Source organism: Balaenoptera acutorostrata, chromosome 1, assembly GCF_949987535.1.
Source record: "Balaenoptera acutorostrata chromosome 1, mBalAcu1.1, whole genome shotgun sequence".
NCBI classification, from domain to species: Eukaryota; Metazoa; Chordata; class Mammalia; order Artiodactyla; family Balaenopteridae; genus Balaenoptera; species Balaenoptera acutorostrata.
In genome coordinates, this window is record NC_080064.1 from 143398368 (window position 1) to 143424897 (window position 26530).

Genomic DNA, 26530 nt, shown 5'->3' on the forward strand with positions numbered 1-26530 from the left:
GGAGGGGGAGGGGGAGGGGGAGCCGCCCCGCCGGGTTCCCGGATTGCGCGTTGCGTGCTGCTAGCCGCGCCGCGCTTGCGCTGTTCGGGGCCGCGAGGTGGCCCCCGGTTCTCCGCGCAGCTGGTCACGGTCCCGTCTCCGGAGCAGCCAGACCCCACTTCCTCCTCCGCCCTGCTCGTGGTGGTGGCGCTGTCGCCGTCGCCGCAGAGTGAAAGGGGATGAATCGTCTGAGGGTGAGCCCGTCGAGGCGCCACCCATGCCTAGGGCCCATGCTACAAATACTGGGTGCTGTCCTGCGGGTGCTGTAGACAGAGAGTAAACAGGTTAGGCACAGTCCTTGCCCTTCCCTCCCAGAGGTTGCGGTCGTGGCGCGGGGGTGGCAGTAGGGAAACAAATGTCTGCAGGTTTCGGTAAAAAGATCATGAGGAATTAGTGTAAAGGGAGGGAGCTACTTTAGATAGGGTGGCAAGGGCAGGCTTTTCGGAGGAGGTAGACCTCTGAGCCGATATCTCGGCCATCGGGCGGAGAATGCGTCAGCTATGAAGACGCGGAGGAAAAGCAGAACTGCAGAGGCAGAAGGGATTAGTTAGTGTTTACTGGCAGGGATTGGAAAGAAACTGAAAGAAGGCCATGTGACTGGAGTATGGTGAGAATTTAAGAGAAGAATGGATTTAGGGGTAGCCAGAGTGGAAATGGGCATCATTTAGGACGTTCTTGCTCTACTCCAGGTGGGCAGTAGTGGTAGCAGGGAGAAGGGAGAGAAGCGAATGGATTGGAGACATGTTTTGGAGGCAGAAGTGCGCAGTGAATCAGTAGTAGATCAGGACTACCTGGCTTGGAATCCTGGGTCCCCCAGTTAGGAGCTCTGTCTCCCGGGGCAGGTTATTCTTTGGCTCAGTTTACTCACCTGTAAAAAAGGGAATAATAGTAATGTTTATCTATACAGTGTTGTAAGGGTTAAGTAAAATAGTTCACATAGATGCTCCTTTAAGGATGCCGACTGGCACATAATAAGGGCTCTACAAGGGATAGCTATGGAGGATCTTGAGGGACGGGGAAATTCCCAAATGGTGACGTGAGTAACTTGGTGGATGGCCGTGCCATTTAGGGAGATGGGAACACTGGGATTGGCGGGAAGAGGAACAGGTTTGGGAGGAAATTTAAAATTCTGTTTTAACTGAGATGCCAAGTTAGCATTCAGATGGGGTCCGTTAGTGCTGCAGTTGGATGAGCTTCATTTTGGAGCTTAAAGAGAAAAGACTGAACTTTCAATATATATTTGGGCATCATTAGCATATAGTTGATATTTAATATTATGGAGTTAGATGAGACTACCGAGGGAGGAAGGAATTTGATAGTGTAGTCCTTCATACTTCGTGCTACTCATTCACGCTGAGGGCTTGTTTTGTAATTATTCATGGTTGGAATTTGTAGATAGACATCATCAGTGTTCCACAGCTTTTCATTAATAGAATGTCCCCAGGGTTAACCTGTGACTACAGAATAAGTTTTTTATACTAGGGTCAGGTTGGATGACACAAGACTTAGGTGCTAACAAAATGCACTAAACATTAACAGAAGACAGAGACAGTGCTAGCAGTGGGGTTTCTTCTCACATCACAGCAAACTAAATTCGTAGCATATTTTCTCTGGTTCTTAATTTAGTCTCACATACCTTGCTTGTAACTCAGACTCAGATTTTAGACTCAGGCTCCATGTCTTTTGCTATCTTTTTTTTTTTTTTTTCTTTAAAGATACCCTTGTTTTTTATTTATTTTTATTTTTGGTTGCGTTCAGTCTTCGTTTCTGTGCGAGGGCTTTCTCTAGTTGTGGCAAGTGGGGGCCACTCTTCATCGCAGTGCGCGGGCCTCTCGCTATCGCGGCCTCTCTTGTTGCGGAGCACAGGCTCCAGACGCGCAGGCTCAGTAATTGTGGCTCATGGGCCTAGTTGCTCTGCGGCATGTGGGATCTTCCCAGACCAGGGCTCGAACCCGTGTCCCCTGCATTAGCAGGCAGATTCTCAACCACTGCGCCACCAGGGAAGCCCTCTTTTGCTATCTTATAACCTGGAGTAGAGGGAGAATGCCAACAAGTATGGTATGTTGCACTTAAAGAAGACATAATATTCTCAAATTTTAATGAATAACAAGGCCTAAAGGAGAGATTTGGCACAGAATATTTAAGTTCGTTGATTACTGTTTCCAGTTTAAGTGCTGTGTTTGGACTTAGTAACATAATATATTGCCTACAACTTTGAGGGCAGTCTGTTACGAGACATAATCCAAATGAGGATAAACTATTGGATTTATATACAAAATGATTGATGACCATTTTTTAATATAGTAGTTTGGGTTTGAATTTAGGCCTCCACAGTGGATAACTTAGAAAAGTTACTAAAACTTTCTATGCCCTAGTTTCTTCCTCTGTAAAAAGATGATATAGTAGGATCTACTGTGTATAATGTTATCTACCATTGTTGTAAGGATTAAATTAGATAAAACACATAAAGTGCCTCTTGTAAAAAGTAGGACGTTACATAAAATGTCTTTCAAGAAAAGATAAAAACCGATTGTAGTTACCTGAAGATAACGCTTGGGGGGATATGTCTTTTCCAGTCTTGATTTACCTATGCATACTTTTTGTGTAGTTCAGATCATACTTTAGTATCCTGCTTTTTCTTATAACATGTCATAGACTTTCCAATTATGTCATTAAAATTTCTTCATAGGCAGTGTTAATAGCAGCATGATAGAATAGCCTGTACTTAACCTAGATTTTCAGTAAATTCCAGGTTGGTAATTTCCAGTGTTTGTTCTTATAAATAATGCTGTTTTTAACTAACTTGTTTCTTAGGTCTGAAGAAGACACTTGAATCATGGGTGACGTTAAAAATTTTCTGTATGCCTGGTGTGGCAAAAGGAAGATGACCCCAACCTATGAAATCAGAGCAGTGGGGAACAAAAACAGGCAGAAATTCATGTGTGAGGTACTAAAAAAATACAGTTTACATTTATGTGACTTTTGAGGCTTATTTTATTATTAAAAGAACAATGTTTTCTGTTTGAAAATGTTAATGTGTTGTACGTTGAGGAATCTTCTTTACTGTGACTTGCCTGTTACGTCTGCTTCATTATGAATCATTTTCAAGTGAGCATTACTGTTTTTTGGGTTTTTTGTGGCTGCACCACGCAGTTTGTGGGATCTTAGTTCCCCGACCAGGTATTAAACCTGGGCCCCTGGCAGTGATAGTGCAGAGTCCTAACCACTGGACCTCCAGAGAATTCCCTGAGCATTACTTTTAAAACAATCTGATAGGTAAGTTATTCTAATTAGAACGTGAATCTTCCACAGCTTCCACAGTACCAGTAGTGCAGATTAGAAAAGTTGGACCAGCTGTTTGTAGTTTTACTAATTCCAGTAGAAAGTATATCAATTCTTTTTTTTTGAATTTTATTTTATTTATTTTTTTATACAGCAGGTTCTTATTAGTTATCCATTTTATACACATCAGTGTATACATATCAATCCCAATCTCCCAGTTCATCCCACCACCACCACGCCCCTCCCCACTTTCCCCCCTTGGTGTCCATACGTTTGTTCTCTACATCTGTGTCTCTGTTTCTGCCTGGCAAACCAGTTCATCTGTACCATTTTTCTAGGTTCCGCATATATGTGTTAATATGTGATATTTGTTTTCCTCTTTCTGACTTACTTCACTCTGTATGACAGTCTCTAGATCCATCCACGTCTCTACAAATGACCCAATTTCATTCCTTTTTATGGCTGAGTAATATTCCATCGTATATATGTACCACATCTTCTTTATCCATTCATCTGTCAGTGGGCATTTAGGTTGCTTCCATGGAAAGTAGATCAATTCTTGATTGCTTCAAGTCAGAGTACTTTAAAATAAATACAAATAGAGAGCTTGTTCTTGGGTCTTACAAAGTCAGATTTTAATGTGGAACATTCTGTTACATGAGACGAGATTGGGCGCATTCAGGATGGTAATGGCCATAGACTGGAACATTCTGTTACGTGAGAAGAGAATATCTGAGCCACATAAGTTAACATTCTTGTTTTTGAATTAGTTTATTACTAGACAACATGAATTAAGCTTTTTTTAATAAGACAACTGGTGAATTCTCTTAAGTGTGTTATTTTCAGTGTGTTTATAGAGTATATTTCCAACAGTTAACTGTAGTCTCTTAATGGACTAGTGCATTATGAATTTTTTAAATACCAGAATTACGCAGGTCAGTCTCTCAAGGTATTTTTTTCTTGACTGTTAAAGGTTCGAGTGGAAGGATATAATTACACTGGCATGGGTAATTCCACCAATAAAAAGGATGCACAGAGCAATGCTGCCAGAGACTTTGTTAACTATTTGGTTCGAATAAATGAAGTGAAGAGTGAAGAAGTTCCAGCTATTGGGGTAAGTATGGCCAAGCACTTGAGACATATGTTATAAGGTTATGCTAATCCAGTATGTATGGAGGCCCAGGGTGATAAATTTTTCAGTGTTGTTTTCAAATAGTATATTAATGTGTTCCAGAGTGAACCTTGGCATTTTGTTTTCTCAGAGAACTAGGATGATTTCCTGAAGATTTGGATTTTATTCTCATTATGTACCTGACTTGTGGGCTTGGGAGATCCCTTTAATCTGTATGTCTTAAGGTTTTATGTATTTCATTCATTCAAAACTGATTTTTCAGAGCCTGTTGTATTCTGTGCACTTACAAAGACAACATTTTAAACAGAATATAAAAATCAGTAACTTTTTTTTTAATATTTATTAATTGGCTGTGCGGGTCTTAATTGCAGCATGTGGGATCTTTAGTTGCAACATGCAGGATCCTTAGTTGGGCATGCGGGATCTAGTTCCCTGACCAGGGATCGAACCCGGGCCCCCTGCATTGGGATCTTGGAGCCTTAACCACTGGACCACCAGGGAAGTCCCAAAGTCAGTAACATTTTTTTTTTTTAATTTTTATTTATTTATTTATTTATGGCTGTGTTGGGTCTTCGTTTCTACGCGAGGGCTTTCTCCGGTTGTGGCAAGTGGGGGCCACTCTTCATCGCGGTGCGCGGGCATCTCACTGTCGCGGCCTCTCTTGTTGCGGAGCACAGGCTCCAGACGCGCAGGCTCAGTAATCATGGCTCACGGGCCCAGTTGCTCCGCGGCACGTGGGATCTTCCCGGACCAGGGCTCGAACCCGTGTCCCCTGCATTGGCAGGCGGACTCTCAACCGCTGCGCCACCAGGGAAGCCCCAAGTCAGTAACATTTTACGATACGTTTCCTCCTATTGACATTCCCTTAGATAGTAGAGACAAATTAGTATTTGGTGCAATGGAATATCATTCTTGTGTTTTTGATACCACGATCATTTTAATTATATTGGGAGTATGCAGCAAAAACCCCTTTCTAGTACTGTTTTTAAGAAATAAACTTTGGGGCTTCCCTGGTGGCACAGTGGTTGAGAATCTGCCTGCCAATGCAGGGGACAGGGGTTCGAGCCCTGGTCTGGGAAGATCCCACATGCCGCGGAGCGGCTAGGCCCGTGAGCCACAACTACTGAGCCTGCGCGTCTGGAGCCTGTGCTCCACAACAAGAGAGGCCGCGATAGTGAGAGGCCCGCGCACCGCGATGAAGAGTGGCCCCCACTCGTTGCAACTAGAGAAAGCCCTCTCACAGAAACGAAGACCAAACACAGCCAAAAATATAAATAAATAAATAAATAAAATTAAAAAAAAAAAAGAAACTTTGTCATTTAATTAAAAAATGAAAACTTGAATTTTCACAAAAATTCAGGTATTGTTGATATTATAAAAGATTCACATTATGATTTAAGTAGATGCCTTAGGTAGTACATGAAAGGTCCAGTTTTTATAAAACCTTTAGGAATAATCTATCAATTTTAACACTTTTCACTGAGTTTTTGTATTCTGACTTGGTTATAAAGGTAAAAATACATGGTGTTTTTCCTTCCATTGCTTTTACCCAGAAATTGAGTCTTACTTTCTAGTCTACTGTACCACTAGATAATTACAGGATTTTTAATTAGATTGGTTGAGCCATCTATAAAATGAAGGGGTTGGACAAGATGACCTTGAAGGCTCTTTCTGGCTATGAAAAGAATGTTGCAAATATCTTTCAAATGTTGGAGGCTATTGGCCTTTGCTCCATCTGTTATGACCTATTCTGTTTTTTTTTAGCCTTTTCCTCCCTCTTGTAGTGTAGATCTGCCTGTGGCAAATTCTCTTTAATTCTTTTATGTAAAAATATTTTTATTTTACCTTCTTTCTTGAATATTTTCACTGGATATACAATTCTGAGGTGCCAGTTTTCTTTTCTTTCAGCACTTTAAAGATAACATTCTGTTGTTGTCTTACTTCCATTGTTGTCTGATGAGAAGTCAGCAGTAATCAAATCATTTCCCCCTATATGTAATGTTTTCTTTGGTTGCTTTCATTTTTTTATCTTTGGTTTGTAGCAATTTCACTGTGATATAACTAGGCATGGTTTTCTTTGTACTTATCCTGCTTGGGGTTTGCTGAAATTCTTGAATCTGTAAATTTATGTCTTTCACCCAATTTGGGAAGCTTTTGGCTATTATTTAAAAAAATTTTTTTTCTGCCTCATTTTTTTGTCTTCTTTTTCTGGGACTCTTATGTTAACGTATATGTTAAACTTTCAATATTATCCCAAAGGTCCTGGAGGCTCTCTTCTTTTTCTCCTCCTTTCTCTCTACTCTTCAGATTAGATGATTTCATATATATGTATGTTCAATATATGTTGAAGATAATCAGTGTATTCAGGTTCACTGATTGCTTTCTCAGTTCCATTTTGCTGTTAAGTCCATCAGTGATTTTTTTTTTCAGATATGTTTTTCATTTCTAGAATTATCACTTTTTTTTTTTTTAACAGATTTTATTTTTCTGGTAGCATTTCTTACCTTTTCATTCATTATAACCATATGTTCATAATATGACTGTGAATTTCCTTTATGTCATTGACCATAGTTATAATATCTGCTTTAAAAACCTTGACTGCTAATTCTAACATCGGGCCATCTCAGGTTTGGGCTCTGTTGATTGTGCTTTCTCTTGAGATTTCTCCTCTTTGTATGTCAAGTAATTTTGGATTATATCCTGGGCATTGTGAATATTATGCTGTGGAGACTCTAAATAATGTTATTCCTCCAAAGAGTATTTATTTTGTTATTGTGTTGTTAAGCAATTAATTTAGTTGGACTCAAACTGCAAACACTGTCTTTTGAGTGATAGCTCAAATCTCACTTCAGTTTTCTTATCCTACGCTAGGAGGCTTGGAGTCTTTCCTGTATATATGTAGTTCAGGGGTTAGCCAGAGATTTGGGGAGAGTTTATACACAGAATTTGAGATTCCTCCTTTCCTTTCCAGGATTCCTTTCCCACTTTTTAGCAGCTTTGGTTTCCCCAAATTCTTATCCTCTGATATGTCAGGCCAGGAAGACTAGGTTTTCTATTGAGTTTTAGCTGCCTCACATGGTCTTCCCTAGAGCTAAAAGGCATAATAAACAGGAATTATACCCTTGCTATTTCTTGCTTTCTCCTTTCAAAATCCTTCCAGAATCTGCCAGCTTTTGTTTACTTTTTAGTGCCTGTGTATAGTCGAGGGGGTTTTAGGGGTGTTCTAGTTCTTGTTTTTATTTTCCTAGAGCTCATGTTATCTGCAGGAGTCAGTCTAGTAGGAGCTTACTTGGTCATACCATAAACAATATCCTACTTACAGTTTTTTCTTGTTAGCATTTTGGCACATTCAGATTTTTCCCATTAAATGCTCTGAATATGCATTTTCTGCTTTCTCCCTCACTTCTTCCAGCTACACTGGCCTTCTTGCAGTTCCTCAAATATGCCGGCATCTTTTCCACCTCAAGACTTTTGTACTTAACTATTCTTTCTGCCTGTAGTGCTCTTCCCCAGCCATCCTGTTTAAAATTGCAAATCTGCTGTTACCCTGGTACTTCTTATTTCCTTTCACTGTTGCATTTTTCTTCATAGCACTTACTAACTTCTAGCCCGCTGCTTCTCAACTGGAAGTCATCTTGTCCCGCAGGGATGTTTGGCAATTTACGGAGACATTTTTGTTGTTACAACTGGAAGGGAGTGGTGGTGACACTGACATCTAGTAGGTAGAGGCCAGGGGCGCTGCCAAATATCCTACAATGCACAGGAGAGCATCCTACAACAAAGAATTATCCAGCCCAAAATGTCAGTTATACTGAGATTGAAAAACCCGCTTCTAACCTAATTTTTTCCCCTAGATCCTCATATTAGAATTAAATTCATGAGAGCAGAGGATTTTTTTGTCTGTTTTTAGTTCATTGCTGTGTCTCTAGCATCTAGAATAGTTTCTGGCCCATATAGCAGGCATTTAATATTTTTTGGTTAGATGAATGAATGAATGATGAATGGATGAATTTGGAAAAATATTATATCACAAGCCAGTCTTTACTTTTAGATACCATCTTTATTTCACCTCCCCATCCCTGCCAAACCCTGTTTGTGTCACTTCACTTGCCTTTTCACTCAACAGAATGCACTTGCCAAAAATGACCTATTTCTAAATGCAAAGGATACTTAAATTTTTTATTGCGGAAAATGTCAAATGTGTATCAAAGCAAGTATAGGAATGATATGAACCCCTATGTTCCCATAATCCAGTTGTAACACTTTTCAGCATGGCCAATCATGATTTATCTCTATAATTTCTATCTATATTCTTCCTTCTGGATTATTTTGTAGCAAATCCCAAACATCCTGTCATTCATCTGTTACTGTTTCAGTTTGTATCCCTAAAAGATAATCCTTTAAAAAACATAGCAATTCCATTTTCAAACCTAAAAAAAAAAATTGAAGAATAGTTTCTTAATATTCCCAAATACCCTCAGTATTCAGATTTTCCTGATTGTTTCATAAATCCATTTTTAATAGGTTATTTAAATCATGCTCCAAATGATGTTCATATACTACAATTGATTGATATCTAGTCTTTTAATCATTAGATTCTCTCTCCCTCTTCCTTTGTCTCTAATTTTTCTTTGGAATTTGTTTATTGAAGAAAGCATGTTATTTATTCTTTAGTTTCCCACAGTTTAGATTGTGCAGCTATATCCCTCTGGTATCATAAAACATGTTTCTCTGTTCCTCTATTTCCCATATTTGGTAGTTAGATTAGAGACTTGATCAGATTCAGATTTGATTGGGGTAGAGGGGCAGGAGCAAGAAATTTCCAAAGATGATGGTCTGTACTTCCATCAGGAGGAGGTGCATGATGTGATGTTAGCAGCCATTGATATCACCGTGTAGATTTATTTCATTAGCACATTCCTTTGATTTTTAGCTGGAATACTTTTATAACAAGAAACTGCCTTAAAAAAACAAAAACAGAACCTCTCCTTATCAATAATTTAGTCACTCTGAGGTATAATTTATACAGAAAAAGCAAGATAAATGTTATGATTCTTTCCCTTTAACAATGAAAAGAAATAAGTTTGTCCCTAGCATCTTCCAAAGGTTATTACCAGCTAGGTTTTTTCCCAAAATTATTATGAACTCATTGGTTCAAATATATAACATATTTTAATCCATTATTTTTATTGTTGATGTTTATTTTAAGTTGTCCCATTTTGGACCAGTAGGTCCCTCTTCACATTGATTTCTAAGTTCATTTAACCTTACCCCTTAGTCTTTGATCACTTTCATGCTTTGTGGCATGCCATATGTTTGGCTCAACTTGAATTTTCCTATCTCAGATCTGGAATCAGCCATTTCTTAAGATCCCTGGTTCTTTTCACTGGGGGTTGATTTTTAGAGGCCACAAACTGAGTGCCAGAATTTACTGCTAAATTGGTCATTGTTTTAGCTTTTTCAGTGTACACAGCTTGGGAAAAATTTTTCCAAGACAAGATATATTTTGAGTTCCACCTGATGCTTCCAGTTTAAATTCAGAATTGCAGGGCTTTTGCTTAACTTTAGTGTAGACCTGTATGTCCATTTTCCCCCAATCCAAAAATCATGGTTCCTTGCAGTGCCCCAACATAATTACTCTGTTGCTTTATTCAGTAATACATGTACAACAGTCTCACACTATAAATTCCACTGCTACCACCAATAATACGATTACTGAAAAGTTTAACATTTTTTGCAATTCTTTTCATATTTAGGGTGTATCCTACTGTAGACATACAAATTACTGCACTTTAAAGTTTGAAATAATTCCTGTTTGTGATCATACTGTCATCTCTATACTCAGGTTCATCTGTTTCATTTTGCTTTTGATTTTTAGGGATCACCTTTTTAAAATTGGAGAACCAAATTAAATAGTTACATAGTTTTGATGTTAAATTAACAAAAGAAGTATATTTAGAAAAGTCTGGCTTCTGTTCCTGCCTCCTCCATCCTTTTTCCTGTCTTCCAGTTTTTTGTTTTTGTTATATAGTTTTTGGTCAACCTTTTTCTAACTATAAGCAAAGAAAAAAATGTATATATATTAATATCCCTTACCGCAACTCTTTATTAAATTAACACTATCTTATTGTGTACACTTTTCTTTTTCTTTGCCTACGTGTTTTTCACTTCCATAGTACCATAGTTTATTCAACTAGCCTCTATTGATGGAATTTTGTACTATCTTTTTACTGTTACTTATAATGCTGACATGAATAGCCTATGTATTATGCATATGTATGCATATGAATTTTTGTAGTTTTGCTAATCTGTCTGTGGGAGAGATTCCTTGAAATGGAATTGCTGGGTCAAAGGATATATGCCCGTGTGATTTTGCAAGCTATTACAGTTTTCTCTCTCCATAGGATAGGAATTGTATTATTTTGCAATTTTCACCATTTCAGTCATTTCCAGTGGTTCTCAACAGGGGCAGCTGCCCCCCACCGGGGTGGGGTGTCATTGGCAATATATAGATAACATTTTTGACCAAGGGGGCGGGGGTAGGCTGCTACTGGCATCTAGTGGGTAGAGGCCAGGGACAGTCCCCGACAACAAAGAATTAACTATCCAAAATGTCAGTAGTGTCAGGGTAGAGAAACCTCAGTCTACCACCTCACCACTGCTCTATTTTTGTCAGTCTGTGGTAGATATCTCAGTATACCTTTAATTTGCCTTCCTTTTATTTTTAGTGAAGTTGAAGATCTTTTGGCATTTAAGGGCCATTTGCATTTCTTTTTCAATGAACTTGCTCATATATTTTACCCATTTTTCTGTTATTTTTTAAGTTATTTGCATATTAGCAATAGTAATCCTTTATCTGTGATATGTTACAAATATTTTTTTTTCCAGTTTGTCCTTTATATCTTTGATTTTGCATGTGGTATTTTCTGCCATACCAAAAAAAATGTTCTTAATGTAAACTAATACTCCCCCACCCCTCCCTTTTTTTACCGAATCGGTGTTCAGCTTTATTGTTCACATCCTCCATCTCAACACACTCTTCCTTTGTCTTCTCTATTACCCAGTCTTCGTGATTTTCTTCCTGTCTCTCCAACTGCTCCTTAATTTTGTGTTCTATCATTCCCTCACTTAGTAGGGTATGGTCCCATACCCTTAAGTGTTCCATACCATAGTTATCCCATCCTTTGTTCATACTACTCTGTCAGCTTTGCATTCTATCAGGTATTGGTACTTGAATCTTTTTGTAATGAATGCATCAATCCTTAACTTTTACTTAGACTAAACCATAATTAATCTTTTGATATCACTTGACATGGAGCTGTATATTTCTTTATCTTGAACAAAACCTTTCACCTCAATAGATCAACTTTAAACAAACAGGCATTCCCCAAGAAAGTGACTGCAGTGAGAATTTATGAAACTTCCCTGTACAACTTGTCTCTTTTCCTGAACTTGAATTTTTAAATTATGTACAGTGAACAGTTTTTCTGGCCTTGCTTCCTTCTATTAGATGAAAATCTTACTGGTTTTTAATGGGGATTTTGTTTGATTTATTCATAGGAACAATATGCCCTCTGAAATAATGAACCTATTTTGTCACCTGTGTTGGGTGGGGGGTTGGTCACATCAATCTGTAGGTGAGTCTATGTTGAATTCTTAATGTAATATTGCAAGATTATCAGAATGCTTGAACCCTTGTACATTTCAATGTATCACCTATATCAATAGATTTAGTAGTTTTGGTAGTCTTTTTAAAAATTATTTAATTTAAGAGAAAAAATGATAGTGTTTTAATTTGTGTTTCTTTCGTTATTAATAAGTAGACCATTTGTTCTAAATGTTAATTATTTCTAACTTCTTTATTTGAATTGTCTATTTGCTTATCTATTGGTAGTTCATGTTTTACTATCAGTTCTACAAGTAAAAAAATAACATTTTTTTACAGTGTGTAATACATGTTCATTGCAGAAATTTTAGAAAACATAAAGATTATAAAAAAGACAACATAAATAAACCATAGTATTTCCAGTGTCGCTAAAATCTATGTATTTTTATTTAGATATTTAAATGTGTATTTTAACATGATAGAATACAATTTGCGTATACTATTTTATAACCTCGTTTTTTCGCTTATCTTAATATAATAAACATTTTCTCGTGTCATTAAACCTTCCTTAGGGCAGAGCCAAGTTTATGCACGGTGACACGCCTTTTAATACCCTTTTCTGCATCTTAATCTTAATTGATCAGTAAATGTAAAAAAGGAAATCCTTCCTGTCTTAGTGCTGCTATAACAAAGTACCATAGACTGAGTGGCTTACTTATCACACTTAAGCTGGGAAGTGTTAAGATAAAGGTTCTGTCTGATTCAGTGTCTGGTGAAAGAGCTCTCTGCTTTGCTTTTTTTTTTTTTAATAAGGGCACTGTACCCTTTCAGGAAGGCTCCACTCTCATGGCCTTATCACCTCCCATAGGCCCCGACTCCTGGTAACTATCACATTGGAGGTTAGGATTTCAATATATGAATTTTGGGGAGACACAGGCGTTTAATCCATAATACTCCCCATCACTGGAAGGTAGGAAGTTGTCCCACTAAGAAAACCTCAATCTTGAAGAAATTTTTTCTTAAGTTGATGTAGATAGAGAGCGAGGTAGAATGGAATTGTGGCCCTGGAGTGGGCAAGGTGGTGGAAAGAGGAAAGACAAGTGAACATTGTGGCACCAGTGCTGCTCACTGGTTTTTTGCTGGGACCTGGCTATTAACGGTGTCCCAGGAGTAGGCTGTACTTTGCCTCAAGCCCTATGCTATCTGTATAAAGGAATCTTTCAGTCAAAAAGATTGAAAATAAAGACATAAATAAAGCTGTACCAGGCAAATGAAGTACAAAATAAAGTAGGAGTAGCAATATTAATATCAGAGCAAACTTTAAGGAAGGAAGCAGCAAAGACAAAGAAACATCAATTCACAGTGTATCAGTCTGTCTAGCATTAGAAATACTAATGTATGTATTGGTAAAACCAAGATGGTAATGGGAGACAGTGGCAAAGGGACCAAAAAATTCCAAACACTTGGAAATTTGAATTCTTAGTTCTAAGTGAAAATTTAAAATTACAATTACAGACTGTTTAGATAACATTGTCTATCAAAACTCTGGAGTGCCAGAGGAATATTCTATTCAAAGGAACGTCATCGAATGCTTTTATTTTTATACAAGGAATAGTTTTTTAAATGAATGGGCTAATAAGTTTCAATTCAGGAAGATACACCAGATAAAACAGGAAGAAATTAATAAAGGCAAAATCAGAAATTGCTGAATTAGAAAGGAAAAAAGTATCAATAAAAGTGATAAGTGGGGCTTCCCTGGTGGCGCAGTGGTTGAGAATCTGCCTGCCAATGCAGGGGACACGGGTTCGAGCCCTGGTCTGGGAAGATCCCACATGCCGCGGAGCAACTAGGCCCGTGAGCCACAACTGCTGAGCCTGTGCGCGTCTGGAGCCTGTGCTCCGCAACAAGAGAGGCCGCGATAGTGAGAGGCCCGCGCACCGCGATGAAGAGTGGCCCCCGCTTGCCGCAACTAGAGAAAGCCCTCCCACAGAAACGAAGACCCAACACAGCCAAAAATAAATATAAATAAATAAAAAATTTTAAAAAAAGACCTGATTTAAAAAAAAAGTGATAAGTAAGAATTTTTGATGTTCTTTGTAAGATAAATAGTCCATCCCAAGTCTAATTAAGAAAAAAGTAAATAGATTCACAGTCCTTTATCAAAAACTCACGTGGTTAGATGGGTTTGAGAATGCAGCATGTTTCATATTTGAGAAAAGTAATTTGGTGCACATACCATATTTTATGACACCTCTAGCAGATCTGAGTCAGAACCCTGTAATCCGACTTTTTTACTATATCACATTGATGAGTCTAGAAGAAATATCTACTCAGTGATCAACTTAATAGAGGTTTTAAAAGACACATTTGACACAATTAAGTGCTTATTACCAATAAGGTACTTAGGAAATGGAGTAGAAAAATACTTCCTAGACATGCTAAAAGGTATCATCAAAAAATAATAGTGAACACTGTACTAAAAACAAAGTGCTGCTCAAAGTGTTTGTTACAGTTTGTGAGGAGGTAAATACAGAAATGAGTAAGAATTTAGAAATACTTAATGATGTTTTGACAGTAAACTTGTATTTGTTGAATCTAATAATTAGAAAACTTGGGCTTGTGTTTTATGTTTTTCTATTTCATATTTCTAGGAATTTATTTTTGGTATATTTTACGAAAATATTGTTCCCAGTGGATTAGGGGAAAAAACTCAAAGCCAGTTCTTCATCACGGATAGTTCGAGATGCCCTGCGCTAGGGGAACTTCTGTAAAGTTAAAACAAGACCAAGGTGTCCACTGTCACCACCATTACTCAGTGTAATGCAGTAAATAGAAAGGAATAAAAGGAATATGTAGAAAGAAATGAGGTGTAAGTGTTATAAAGAATTTAATTGGACAAATATCTTACTATAATAGTAAAAATTATAAAGAACTTGTGCATATGTAGTTTGTAAGACCTGTAAGAACAGTGCAGTGGATTTTCACTGAAGGATAGAATCAAGAACTCTTTTAAGAGTCTGAGATTTTACCATACTTGCAAGCTAACAATTCAGACTGCCACAGTTTCATAGATACTGGCAGAAGATACATGACTTCTGAGTCAGAGACAAAGGATGTTGTTACTCATGGGATAGTAGGCACCATACTCTTCATGTTTGCCTCAGTTCCCCCTTGTCCCTGAACCCCTTGGGGGACGGTGTGGAGTAGGTCCAGGTGGATGCTGAGGACACAGTGGGTCTGTGTCACAGCTGAGGCACTTGAGCTTAGGAAAGCCCCCAGTGTTGGGGGGCTGCTGGCAAACCTGCCAGCTATCTTTATCATCCTTGTTAGGAAACAAACCTGCGTCCTACCCTGGAGGAAGATATTGTCTTCATCTTGCAAGTATATTTGGTCTCCAAGCATCCTTGAAAAAATGTTTAAATAAAACCTGAAGAAGCATGAGATACCTGTGGGGAACCGTCTCAGCAGATAGAAGAGTGATGAAATGTAGAGCCATGTATTTGGGCGGGCGTGTTGCTGGAAGTTGTCTGCCGGTGGGGCTGTTACTGTAAGACAGCAGCCAGCTCATTGTCAGGAAGTCCGTTCTCCCTGCGTAAGTTCTATAAATTTAACATAATATTTCGTAAATTAGAGGAAAAGGGTAATTAGGAAAAATTATTGCTGAAGAATTTGAAGAAGTTCAAAGTATTAGCCATTCCTACTATATATTAATAATATTAATAAATATATATTTATATATATTAATAATATATTAATAATATATATTAATAATATATTAATAAAGATTTAATAAAGAATTAATAATATATTAATAAAGATTTTTAATTATTTTTAATTTGCAGAAACTAAATTTGCATGATACTAGTTTCAAGATGGAGAGGGGTGGTATATGCATACATGTGCCTACGTGTGTATGCAAATAACGTACAACGGTCTCAGGATAGGAAAGGCCATTTTACTGAGGTGTCACAGCAGAAACTAGATTTGACTGCGGAAACAAAAACAAAATAACGTTAAGCAGCGTTTAACAAAGTTAAAAGGAAAAGGACAAATTATTTTGCAACTTGTATGACACAGTGAATAGCACTGAAATATTAAATTCTTAGAGATTAGTGGGAATGATGAATTATCCAGATAGAATAATGGGCAAAGAAAATGTAAATGAAAATAACCGGTCGCCATAACAACAAAACAAAACTAATAACTGGTAAAGCTGTAAGACATATGCTGTAATTCCGAGGATTGGTGAGGCTGTGGGGAAGTAGGTTCTCATATAGAGTGCAAGCGTGGAAGTCAGCCTTTCTGTAGAGCGCTGTGGTGCTTTTTTAAATCTTGATGCCTTTTAACCCAGGAGTTCCCTTTCATGAATTTTTCCCAAAAGAAATAAGCCAAAATACAAAGAGTTTATGGCAATGCTGTTTTATGATTTAAGATTGGCTACAATCTGAATGTCTGTTAACATGGAGACTGATCTCCCACAATCCCTATTTTTCATTTCTGGTAGTATTGTATTATACTTGACATACCGTGTATTTATTTGTTGTTTATTTAGCTCTGTAAGAATACAGAATTAGAATATAGCTGTTTGAATGTAGCTCTGTAAGTACAGAGCATGTGGTTGTTTCATTATTTTATCCTCAGTACCCATAACAATGTCTACCACGTAGACGTCTCTTAACAGATGCTTCTTGGAAGTTGAACATATTTATAAAGATATTAAGTGGAGGGACTTCCTGGTGGTCCAGGGATTAAGAATCTGCCTTCCAGTGCAGGGGATGCAGGTTCGATCCCTGGTCGGGGAACTAAGATCCCCCGTGCTGCGGGGCAGCTAAGCCCATGCACTCCACAACTACTGAGCCTGCGCGCTCTAGAGCCCGAGCACCACAACTAGAGAACGGCCCATGTGCTGCAACTGAGACCTGACACAGCCAAATAAATAAATAAATAAATATTTTATTTTAAAAAAGATATTAAGTGGAAAAGGTAAATTAACTATACAGCATAAACTGATACCACTTTTTGTGGAAAAACTGTATTCATCTACATAATTATGTAATCTCCAGATGGAAAATTATGAATATTTTTACTACCCTATCCTTTTCTGCCTGAAATGAGAGCATAATAGTTTTATAATACTGAAAAAACAAAGATGTTAATATTATGAGGAGAGGAGGGGTGACACGTGGACCTCCTCTAAGAATAAAAGAATTTAATAGTCTCTGAAGGCAAAATTACTGACACTGCCTTGACTTTTCCTCTTGCAGGTAGCACCCCCTCGGCCCCCAGCTACTGATGCACCTGACAGCACAGCAGATACTGGTGAAGGAGGACCTCTTCCACATCTGGCTCTCAAGGCAGGTAAGGGACTTGAATGTGTGCACATGACTGAGAATAAGATACACGATCTTGCATGGTCATCATCTTTCTTTCTCACTTGGATAGATAGAAATAACTATAGTAAACTCATAATTTTCAGAGAACCCAAGAACTACATAAGCTTGCAAATACCACCAGATTATTTAATCTCTTTTATAAAGTGGTACAGCTCAATTCCTTGCTGTCATTAGCTTTTACTAGTTTTTGATCTCTGGATAGATTTTGCACAGGCTAGAACATTTGGTTAAAGGGGTCTTATTCACTGCCCTTTCTTGTTTCTAACTTATTTCTACCAAATATATTGTCGGCTTGTTTGTTTGCCTTATGTATCCCAGTCATTGCTGAATTCTATGTATACCAAAACTTTATTAGTGTGTCCACTGTAGGGTAGATTAAGTGGAATATTTGTCAAATTACCTAAGTCTCAGATCCAGTGTTTATGAAACAAGAATAGCAGTAGTATTTACTTATAAGATTATTATGAAGAGTAAACTTTTAAAAAGCATATAATAAACTTGGTAGAGTTTCAGTCAGTATTAACTATTATTTTTAGTTATTCTGCTTTCTCATCAAGATTCATCACTTTTCAACACCTTTCAAGCTTCTCCTTATTTCCGTCTCTAGCACTAGTAGTTAGCTTTCTTTCAGGATCATACTTAGCAAAGAAACCGTTTTATCATTTTATCAGCTATTACGGGGTTGGCCAAAAAGTGCCTTTGGTTTTTAAGTAAAATTAAAAGACACATTTTTCATTTTCACCAAGAACTTTATTGAACAACGTATCCACCTTTTTGTTCCACTACCTTCTGCCATTTTTTAGGCAACTTCATAATTCCATCTTCCCAAAACTTTTTAGCTTTTTGAGCAAAAAACTGTTCCAGATGCCTTTTACAGTCTTCCAGGGAATTGAAATTTTTTCCATTAATAGAATTTTGTAAAGACCTAAATAATTGGAAATCTGAAGGTGCAATGTCTAGTGAATATGGCGGATGAATCAGAACTTCCCAGCCAAGCTGTAGCAGTTTTTGCCTGGTCATCAAAGAAACATGTGGTCTTGCATTATCCTGGTGGAAGGTTATGCGTTTTCTGTTGGCTAATTCCAGATGCTTTTCATCGAGTGCTGCTTTCAGTTGGTCTAATTGGGAGCAGTACTTGTTGGAATTAATGGTTTGGTTTTCTGGAAGGAGCTCATAATAGAGGACTCCCTTCCAATCCCACCATATACACAACATCACCTTCTTTGGATGAAGACAGGCCTTTGTTGTGGTTGGTAGTGGTTCATTTCACTTGCCCCATGATCTCTTCCGTTCCACATTATTGTACAGTACCCACTTTTCATCACCTGTCACAATTTGTTTTAAAAACAAATTTTTAAACCCTGTACCACCCTCATGGTACAGTGGTTAAGAATCAGCCTGCCAGTGCAGGGGACATGGGTTTGAGCCCTAGTCCGGGAAGGTCCAACATGCCATGGAGCAACTAAGCCCGTGCGCCACAACTGCTGAGCCTGTGCTCTGTACCCAGCAAGCCACAACTACTGAGCCCATGCGCCTAGAGCCCGCACACTGCAACTAAGAGTAGCCCCCACTCACCACAACTAGAGAAAGCCTGTGCGCAGCAACGAAGACCCAGTGCAGCCAAAAATAAATAAATAAAATAAATTTTAAAGTAATAATTAAAAAATAAATAAAAACGGAACATTTTCATTACGTTTAAGTAGAGAATCACACGTGGAAGTACGGTCAAGAAGGCTGTTTCTGCTTAACTTACGTGGAACCCAAACATCAAAGTGATGAACATAACCAAGCTGGTGCAAATGATTTTCAGCAGTTGATTTGGATATTTTGAGCATGTCAGCTATTTCCCATGTGGTATAACATTGAATGTTCTCAATTAATGTCTCGATTTGATTGCTATCAACTTCAACCTGCCTGACCATGGAGAAATCTCCAGCACGAAACTTCACAAACCACTTCTGACACGTTCGATCACTCACAGCACCTTCTCCATACACTGCACAAATCTTTTTTTGCATTTCGGTAGCGTTTTCACCTTTCTTGAAATAAAGCATAATATGCCGAAAATGTTGCTTTTTTCCTTCCATCTTCAATATTAAAATGGCTACACAAAAATTCACCAATTTTGATAAGTCTTTTATTAAATGCTCGCTGATATGACAGCTGTCACAGTCTAACAAAATTGTTTTAAATGAAGTTAAAGACAACTTAAGTGCTACTAGAGCCATCTTACAGGAAAAACTTGAACGAACCTTTTGGCCAACCCAATACATATGCAACAACTTAAAGCTACATTGATAACGTATGCTGGGTTATCAGTCACTTATGATCATTACTTGTAGCACCCCCCTGTATACCATCTTTGGAATTAGCAATTTAGACCTGTATTCAGTCACGTAACACTTTTCAGGTAAGTCATAGAGGTTTCAGGCCCACTTCCAAATAACTGAAACGTTGGATTTCTAATAATGGAGTGCTAAAATCTAAATTAGGAGTATTTTCTTAAAATATTTAGGATCCTCGTACAGTTTGATTTATCAAGGGAACAATCATTTTCTTCCCGTAATAGAAAATAATTCTGGAATTGGGGCCTCTGGCTATGGTGCTCCTGGGCCCACCTGGGATCGAGGAGCCAACTTGAAGGATTATTACTCAAGAAAAGAAGAACAAGAAGTACAAGCGGTAAGGCTGTAACCCTGTGTTACACCTCCTGGAATGTGATTTAAGACTTGGTTCATGGCAAGGTTTAAGATATTTGCAACTTAATAATTTGGTGATTGTTTTAAGTAGTTATTTGAGACTGATTGTTCACCCAAAACACCATAAACCTAAGCTGCCTGTTAAATCTGGTCATTAGAATTGCCTGTGAAATAAAACAGTTTTTCATGTTGTTAATAAAAGATCTCTTCATCTGCTTTGTAGGAAATGTAGTTGCCTCAGTAAACCTCATTTCATGAGCACTCATAGTAAAAGCGTTTTGATAAGACAGAACACTTACTTTTCCACTTGATGTATGCAAGTGTTAAAACCAGCGTGAAAAGTTTTGTCAAAGGTTTCTTTGGAACAGTTTAAATACAGTACATTAACTAATAGATTGTTTATACAATAGGGCCACCACATGGAGTAAAGACTAAATTCTGGCTCAATTTCGACTAGGATTAGAAACTATTAAAAAAAACAACTTCTGCATTATAAAGCATGGTACAAAAAAGTTATTGTTATAAATTTTTGTGCCTTAAGTGTACATAACTAAACTAAACTTAGTGCAGCCAAATTTAATTATCATTGATTCAACAGACCCTTGAATCCGAAGAAGTGGATTTAAATGCTGGGCTACATGGAAACTGGACCTTGGAAAATGCTAAGGCTCGTCTGAACCAATATTTCCAAAAAGAAAAGATCCAAGGAGAATATAAGTACACCCAAGTGGGTCCTGATCACAACAGGTTTGCTTGTTTCACTCTTTGCCTTCTGTAGTAAGTTAGGGTTTTATATAGTCATTGTTCTATTTTTGTATGTGCTATCTGGTTCAGTTTGTGGATTAGCAGCAGATTGTGAAAAGATATGTTACTTTGCCCAAGAAAAATTGTCATTGATTTGTAATGTGCAGTTTACCATGGTTTTCACTTAGGAGTGTGATTTTAGCTGTGTAAGAAGTTCTGCAAAAATCTGCTGTTTGTGTTGCTAGACTTTCAGGTTCTCGTATGAATCTGAGAGGCAAAACTCGTAGCCACAAGTAGTGGTTTGTCCATAATTGACTTAGAAATCAGCCAGAGGTAGTGAGTTTATTGTTCACTGTGATATTAGAGGCAGTTATAATGTTTATTTCTTCAATGCGTCAAGTTAGACACTTAAGTTTAGAGTCTTCAGAGGTAGATGGCATTGCATCTAGATCCAAATTTCCCATCAGCTTGGAAAGTTGCCAGCTCTTGAGTCCTATTATTGAAGTTTTAAGGGCTTATTGTAAAGCTGAAGGAGAGCCTCAGTCTTTGTATGTGAGTCAAATTAGCACACTTTTATTCTGTATAATGTATAAAACTGCACATAAAGGGAGGAGGTTGTTCTAACAGTGACAGTATGTTTCTCAGCCTGCTTGCTGTTCTTCCTGAGAGCATTCCAGGGTGTAGTAGTTATTACTCCCAGGAAGGCTCATATGGATTAGACTCTTCTGGGGGCACTGTATTTTATTGGAAGGGAGGGAATGTTATAATGGAAATCTGGATGATTTAATTTGCTGTCCTTATATGAAATAAATTATTCAAAATACATCAAAAGTTTTTCCCTTGAAAGTCAAAGGGTTCTTTGGTTGCATCTAGCAGCCCTACAATAATTATAACTAACGAAAAACTTTGACACTGGTCAAAATGGTGTTCAGAGCATGGTTCCCCCTGCTTCCCACTGTTTTGTTCTATCCTGAATTCTCAAATACTTAATTTTGACGTCAGACTTTTTTAAACCCTCAAAGATCATAAAGGAAAAGATTGATTTGTTGATGATTTTTTTTTTAATATTTTGTTTTTCTGCACTGATTGGGCTTAGTAGCACTTGTTGACTTTAAGAACAGTTAGATAATTTAAGTATGCCTGAAGCTTATTGTAAACTTTTTTTTTTTTTTAAGTGTCTTAATTGACTTCTGATACAAAGTTGAAGAATTCAGGCTATGACCAGGAAGGCAGAGACAGTTGGGGGAGCTAGGACAGCATTGCTCCTTATATGTCCTTTATTTAAAGGCATAACAGACAGCAACACCAGAGGTCTGTGTTCATACACACATGTGCTGCTGCTTAGGCTGAACTAAGCAATCACATGGGAAACTATTGTAAACTGATTTCTGGTGTTGCTGTTCCCCCTAGGTGGAGGAGAATGAGATTGAGTGCTGACTTTAAGCCTGGCTGAGAAACATACTGGCATCGGTGTCATTAATGAAAGGGTGGATGTTGTTCCCTTGAAAGCCAGTGGCCTTTGACCCCTGAAGCCGCTGTGCCTGAAGGTCAGTTCACAAGAGGTATAGGAAGGAATCTAACATTTATTTTTTTTCTAAAGTCTCACCTAACCTTTTATTCACAGCACGAAGTCGAGGTTAGAATGTACATGAGTAGTGGAAGGATCAGAGAGCATAGTTTTCAAAGGGCAGTTTTGCCCTTGTTAAAACCTAAATTTATTCCCTAGAATCTGCTAGCAATTTTAGCTATAATTTTCAAAAATATTTTGTTCTCCAGGACCTGATTTAAATAAAGTGTGATATAAATAAGCTAAATGTTTTGTTATCAAGGGCTGCTTCCAACTGCAGGCAGATATCAGACCCCCGCCTCAGGAACCACTGACATGTGCACAGTGTTTGTACACCCACGTGTATGTGTGCGTACCTGCGTATATTTAGCTTATCTTAGCAGATTGAAATCATTAGTGGGTGGCCCATGCAAAGGAATCTTAGAACAATCACAATTATAATTTAAGGAGTTTTAGGCCTATTTTATTTCTCGGCCTCAAGCTGAGTGGAAAATTCCTTTTTACTGAATGTATTCTAACTATTCAGACTGCAACCTGTGAAATAAGAGTTAAAAGTAAGTAAATATAGGACCAAAAACCCTAACATTTTCTTTTCTTGAACATTTGGCTCATCAACTTTGATTACAGCTGTCTCGTGCCATGTTGTGCATTATTTGAAGTTTATGTACTTCATTTGTTCTAGGATTGAACAGACATAAATGTTTACAGTGGTTTTTTGCTTTGATTTGCCTAAGCAGTTGGAAAGCCTGCCTGATTTGGGAGTCCTGGTTTTAATAATTTCTAAGAGCGAAATTTCTAACCTTGTTTATATATGTTGTTACAGGAGCTTTATTGCAGAAATGACCATTTATATCAAGCAGCTGGGCAGAAGTAAGTGCTTCCCTGATACTCTGAGCCTTGCCTTGTATAGTGGAGTAGTATTCGCTTTAAAGTCTTGAGCCACATATATGTAAGCTTTATTAATTTGATGGAGTCCATGATATAAGGTAGCATTTAGGGTATTTTAGAATATTAGAAGGCCCAGTTTCCCATTTTTGCATGTGAAAAGAAAGATTGTGCTAGTGTACATTTCAAAGGGTAAGAGGTGGTACACTACTGAAGAATCTGCCACTGTCAAAGAATTTAAAAAAATTTTTTTTAATTTAATTATTTTATTTATCTTTGGCTGTGTTGGGTCTTCGTTTCTGTGCGAGGGCTTTCTCTAGTTGTGGCAAGCGGGGGCCACTCTTCATCGCGGTGCGCGGGCCTCTCACTGTCGCGGCCTCTCTTGTTGCGGAGCACAGGCTCCAGACGCGCAGGCTCAGTAATTGTAGCTCACGGGCCCAGTTGCTCCGCGGCATGTGGGATCTTCCTGGACCAGGGCTCGAACCCATGTCCCCTGCATTGGCAGGCAGACTCAACCACTGCGCCACCAGGGAAGCCCTAAAATGTTTTTTTTTATCTTTCTACATAAAAGATACAATCCTTTGGGTAAGGCTAGCTAGGTGACATTTAGAAAGGAGTTAATCAGATGATAGGATTGGAGGCCTAAAAGTGAATGTAAGCATTTAAGAGTCACAGAGTCAAGAAGAAAAGGTGCGAAGGTTACCCTGAGGAAGCACTTAAGGAATAGGTTGGGGTTATTCATAAAGGAAGTAGAAAGGTAAAGATATATTACCTTTATTCTTAGTAAGTTTAAAGCAGGTGGTGTGTCATGCTTGAAAGTAAGGAATAGCCCTTTTCGTTACTAGCAAGTATTGTGACTCTGAATAAATCACACCTACATTGCTGGGACTCAATTTACTTCACTAAAAATTGGGAGAAATGGCTAAAGATTCTTTGCAGCTTGAGAATTCTGCAACTAACTCTGATGACTTAAATTTAGTATATCAAAGACTTCTAATAGAATCAAGCCTTTGAATGAATCATGAGGAGATGATGTTGATTTTTTTTATCCTAGACCTTAAAGATAAGTTACTCTGAGTAAATGGGAGTTTATTTTAAACTTATTGGAACACAGCTACAGTCATTTGTTTATGTCAGGGAACAGCAAACTTCTGTAAAAGTCCAGATAAATATTTTAAGCTTGGTGGGTCACATATATCACACATTATTTCTGTCTTATATTTATGACTCTTTAAAAATTTTACAACATTTTTAGTTCCTGGGCCCATAGGTTTGTCAAACCCTAGTTTAAGTATTGTCAGTGAATGCTTTCACACTTGAGAGACAGAGCTGAGTAATTGTGACAGAGACCACGTGGCCTGCAAAGCCTAAAATATTTATTATCTGACCCTTTATAGAAGAAGATTGGTGTCTCCTGGTCTAGGCCCTTTGGCCCATTTTCTTTCCTTTGATTTGCTTTTTGATCCTTTACTTTTCAGAAGTTAAACTCTCTTTTCTTCCCCTGTTTTAATGCCAAATGATGTTAATAATGACAGCTTTGCTGAAATAGGTTATTTGCTTTTATAATGATTTGTATGTGTCTTAGTGTGTGCCTGTAATCAAGATGGTTGGCTATTTAGTTGATAAGCTGTTAAAGTATGGCTTTTGGTTAGCAGTTAGAATGAAAAGGAACTTAGAACTCATAACGTACTCTGTATTTTAGGGCAGCTTTTGTACCTAGCCTCCTAGTTGCTTATGTTGAGATGTTTTCTTTACTTAGACGATTTATTCTTCTGTCTTTGGTAATCCTGACCTTAAATTGTAGGGATTTTTGCACGCGAACATGGATCCAATAAAAAATTGGCAGCACAGTCCTGTGCGCTGTCACTTGTCAGACAGCTCTACCACCTTGGAGTGATTGAAGCTTACTCTGGACTTACAAAGAAGAAAGAAGGAGAGACAGTGAGTCTTTAGACTTAGTAGCCCAAAGAGATATTGTAAGATTCAATTTAGCTTCTGTTTAATATTTGGCTAAAGAAGTTTGGTAGTTCTAGGACTCTCGCCTCAAGAAATGGAAATGGCCCTACTAATCATCATTAAGTAATTCTTTCACAAGGGAACTGACTTGTTGGCTTTAGGGCTATTGTAGACCTAGCGTCGACTGCATACTCTTAACCCTGCTGTAGTAGATTTGAGTAGTGTTCGTGTGTATGTTACATGATTTTCATGGCCATCCCTTTTCTGTAGGTGGAGCCTTACAAAGTTAACCTTTCTCAAGATTTGGAGCATCAGCTGCAGAACATCATTCAAGAGCTAAATCTTGAGATCGTGCCCCTAGTAAGCATACAGCTATTTAGTTTACCTTTGTATTGAACTTCTCTAGCCAGACAAGCAACTGGTATTGGTTTTTGGTTTTGTTTTGTTTTCTGTTATTTTTAATAGCCTGATGATCCTTCTGTGCCTGTTGTACTCAACCTTGGCAAACTGGCTCATTTTGAGCCGTCTCAGAGGCAGAACCAAGTGGGCGTGGTTCCTTGGTCACCTCCACAGTCCAACTGGAATCCTTGGACCAGTAGCAACATTGATGAGGGGCCCCTGGCTTACGTGAGTGCAACATTGTTTTTGAGATCAGACTCTTGTGTTTTACTTTTGAATATATTTAATTAGGATATCTAGATTAAAAATGGATTCATTTTGAAGCTGAATTATGCTTTTGTGTGACTGTTGCCTTCTCATTTTACAGGCTACTCCAGAACAAATAAGCATGGACCTCAAGAGTGAATTAATGTATCAGCTGGAACAGGATCATGATTTGCAAGCAGTAAGTCTGTGAAGTATTTAGACGTAAGGTGCTCACAGTCTGAGAACTTTCTAGGTATGGGCAGAAAGACAGCGAATAATGTTTTTGCCCTTTCTAGGAAGGTAGAGCAAAGATACTAACCTAACTGCTAATCCTAGTTACCTCTGAGGGTTGTTGTTGTGAGTTAAGGGCCTGTAATTCTTAAAGTGGAAGATGTGGGATAATAACTTTTTTTCTTTTTTGGTAGTTTTTTGGTATTTTCTGAATGAAACAACTTAAAATGTTAGAAGAAAGGGAATGTATATGTAATGTCTAGGGAGAAAAGGAGGAAAATAAGGGGGTGGATAAGGCCAAAAGATAGATTCTTCAGAAATTTAATGGAAAGAGACCGTTCAACTAGAGGT

At 37.9% G+C, this 26530-nt stretch overlaps 1 protein-coding gene across 2 annotated transcripts in view; it reads left to right on the plus strand.

The window, feature by feature from the left end:
* Positions 1–26530, plus strand: part of DHX9 (DExH-box helicase 9) — a 54190-nt gene that overhangs the window by 214 nt on the left and 27446 nt on the right. The window contains exons 2-11 of one of the 2 annotated variants that reach the window (XM_007175193.3): positions 2854–2986; positions 4295–4435; positions 17324–17417; positions 20022–20134; positions 20750–20898; positions 23286–23332; positions 25152–25288; positions 25574–25663; positions 25769–25930; positions 26070–26147. In XM_007175193.3, coding sequence (XP_007175255.2) covers positions 2876–2986; positions 4295–4435; positions 17324–17417; positions 20022–20134; positions 20750–20898; positions 23286–23332; positions 25152–25288; positions 25574–25663; positions 25769–25930; positions 26070–26147 — 1122 coding nt within the window. In that variant the 5' untranslated portion in view covers positions 2854–2875. Of the gene's footprint in view, positions 1–2853; positions 2987–4294; positions 4436–17323; positions 17418–20021; positions 20135–20749; positions 20899–22305; positions 22443–23285; positions 23333–25151; positions 25289–25573; positions 25664–25768; positions 25931–26069; positions 26148–26530 lie in introns of those variants that run through there. The other variant, XM_007175195.3, reaches the window with a different exon arrangement.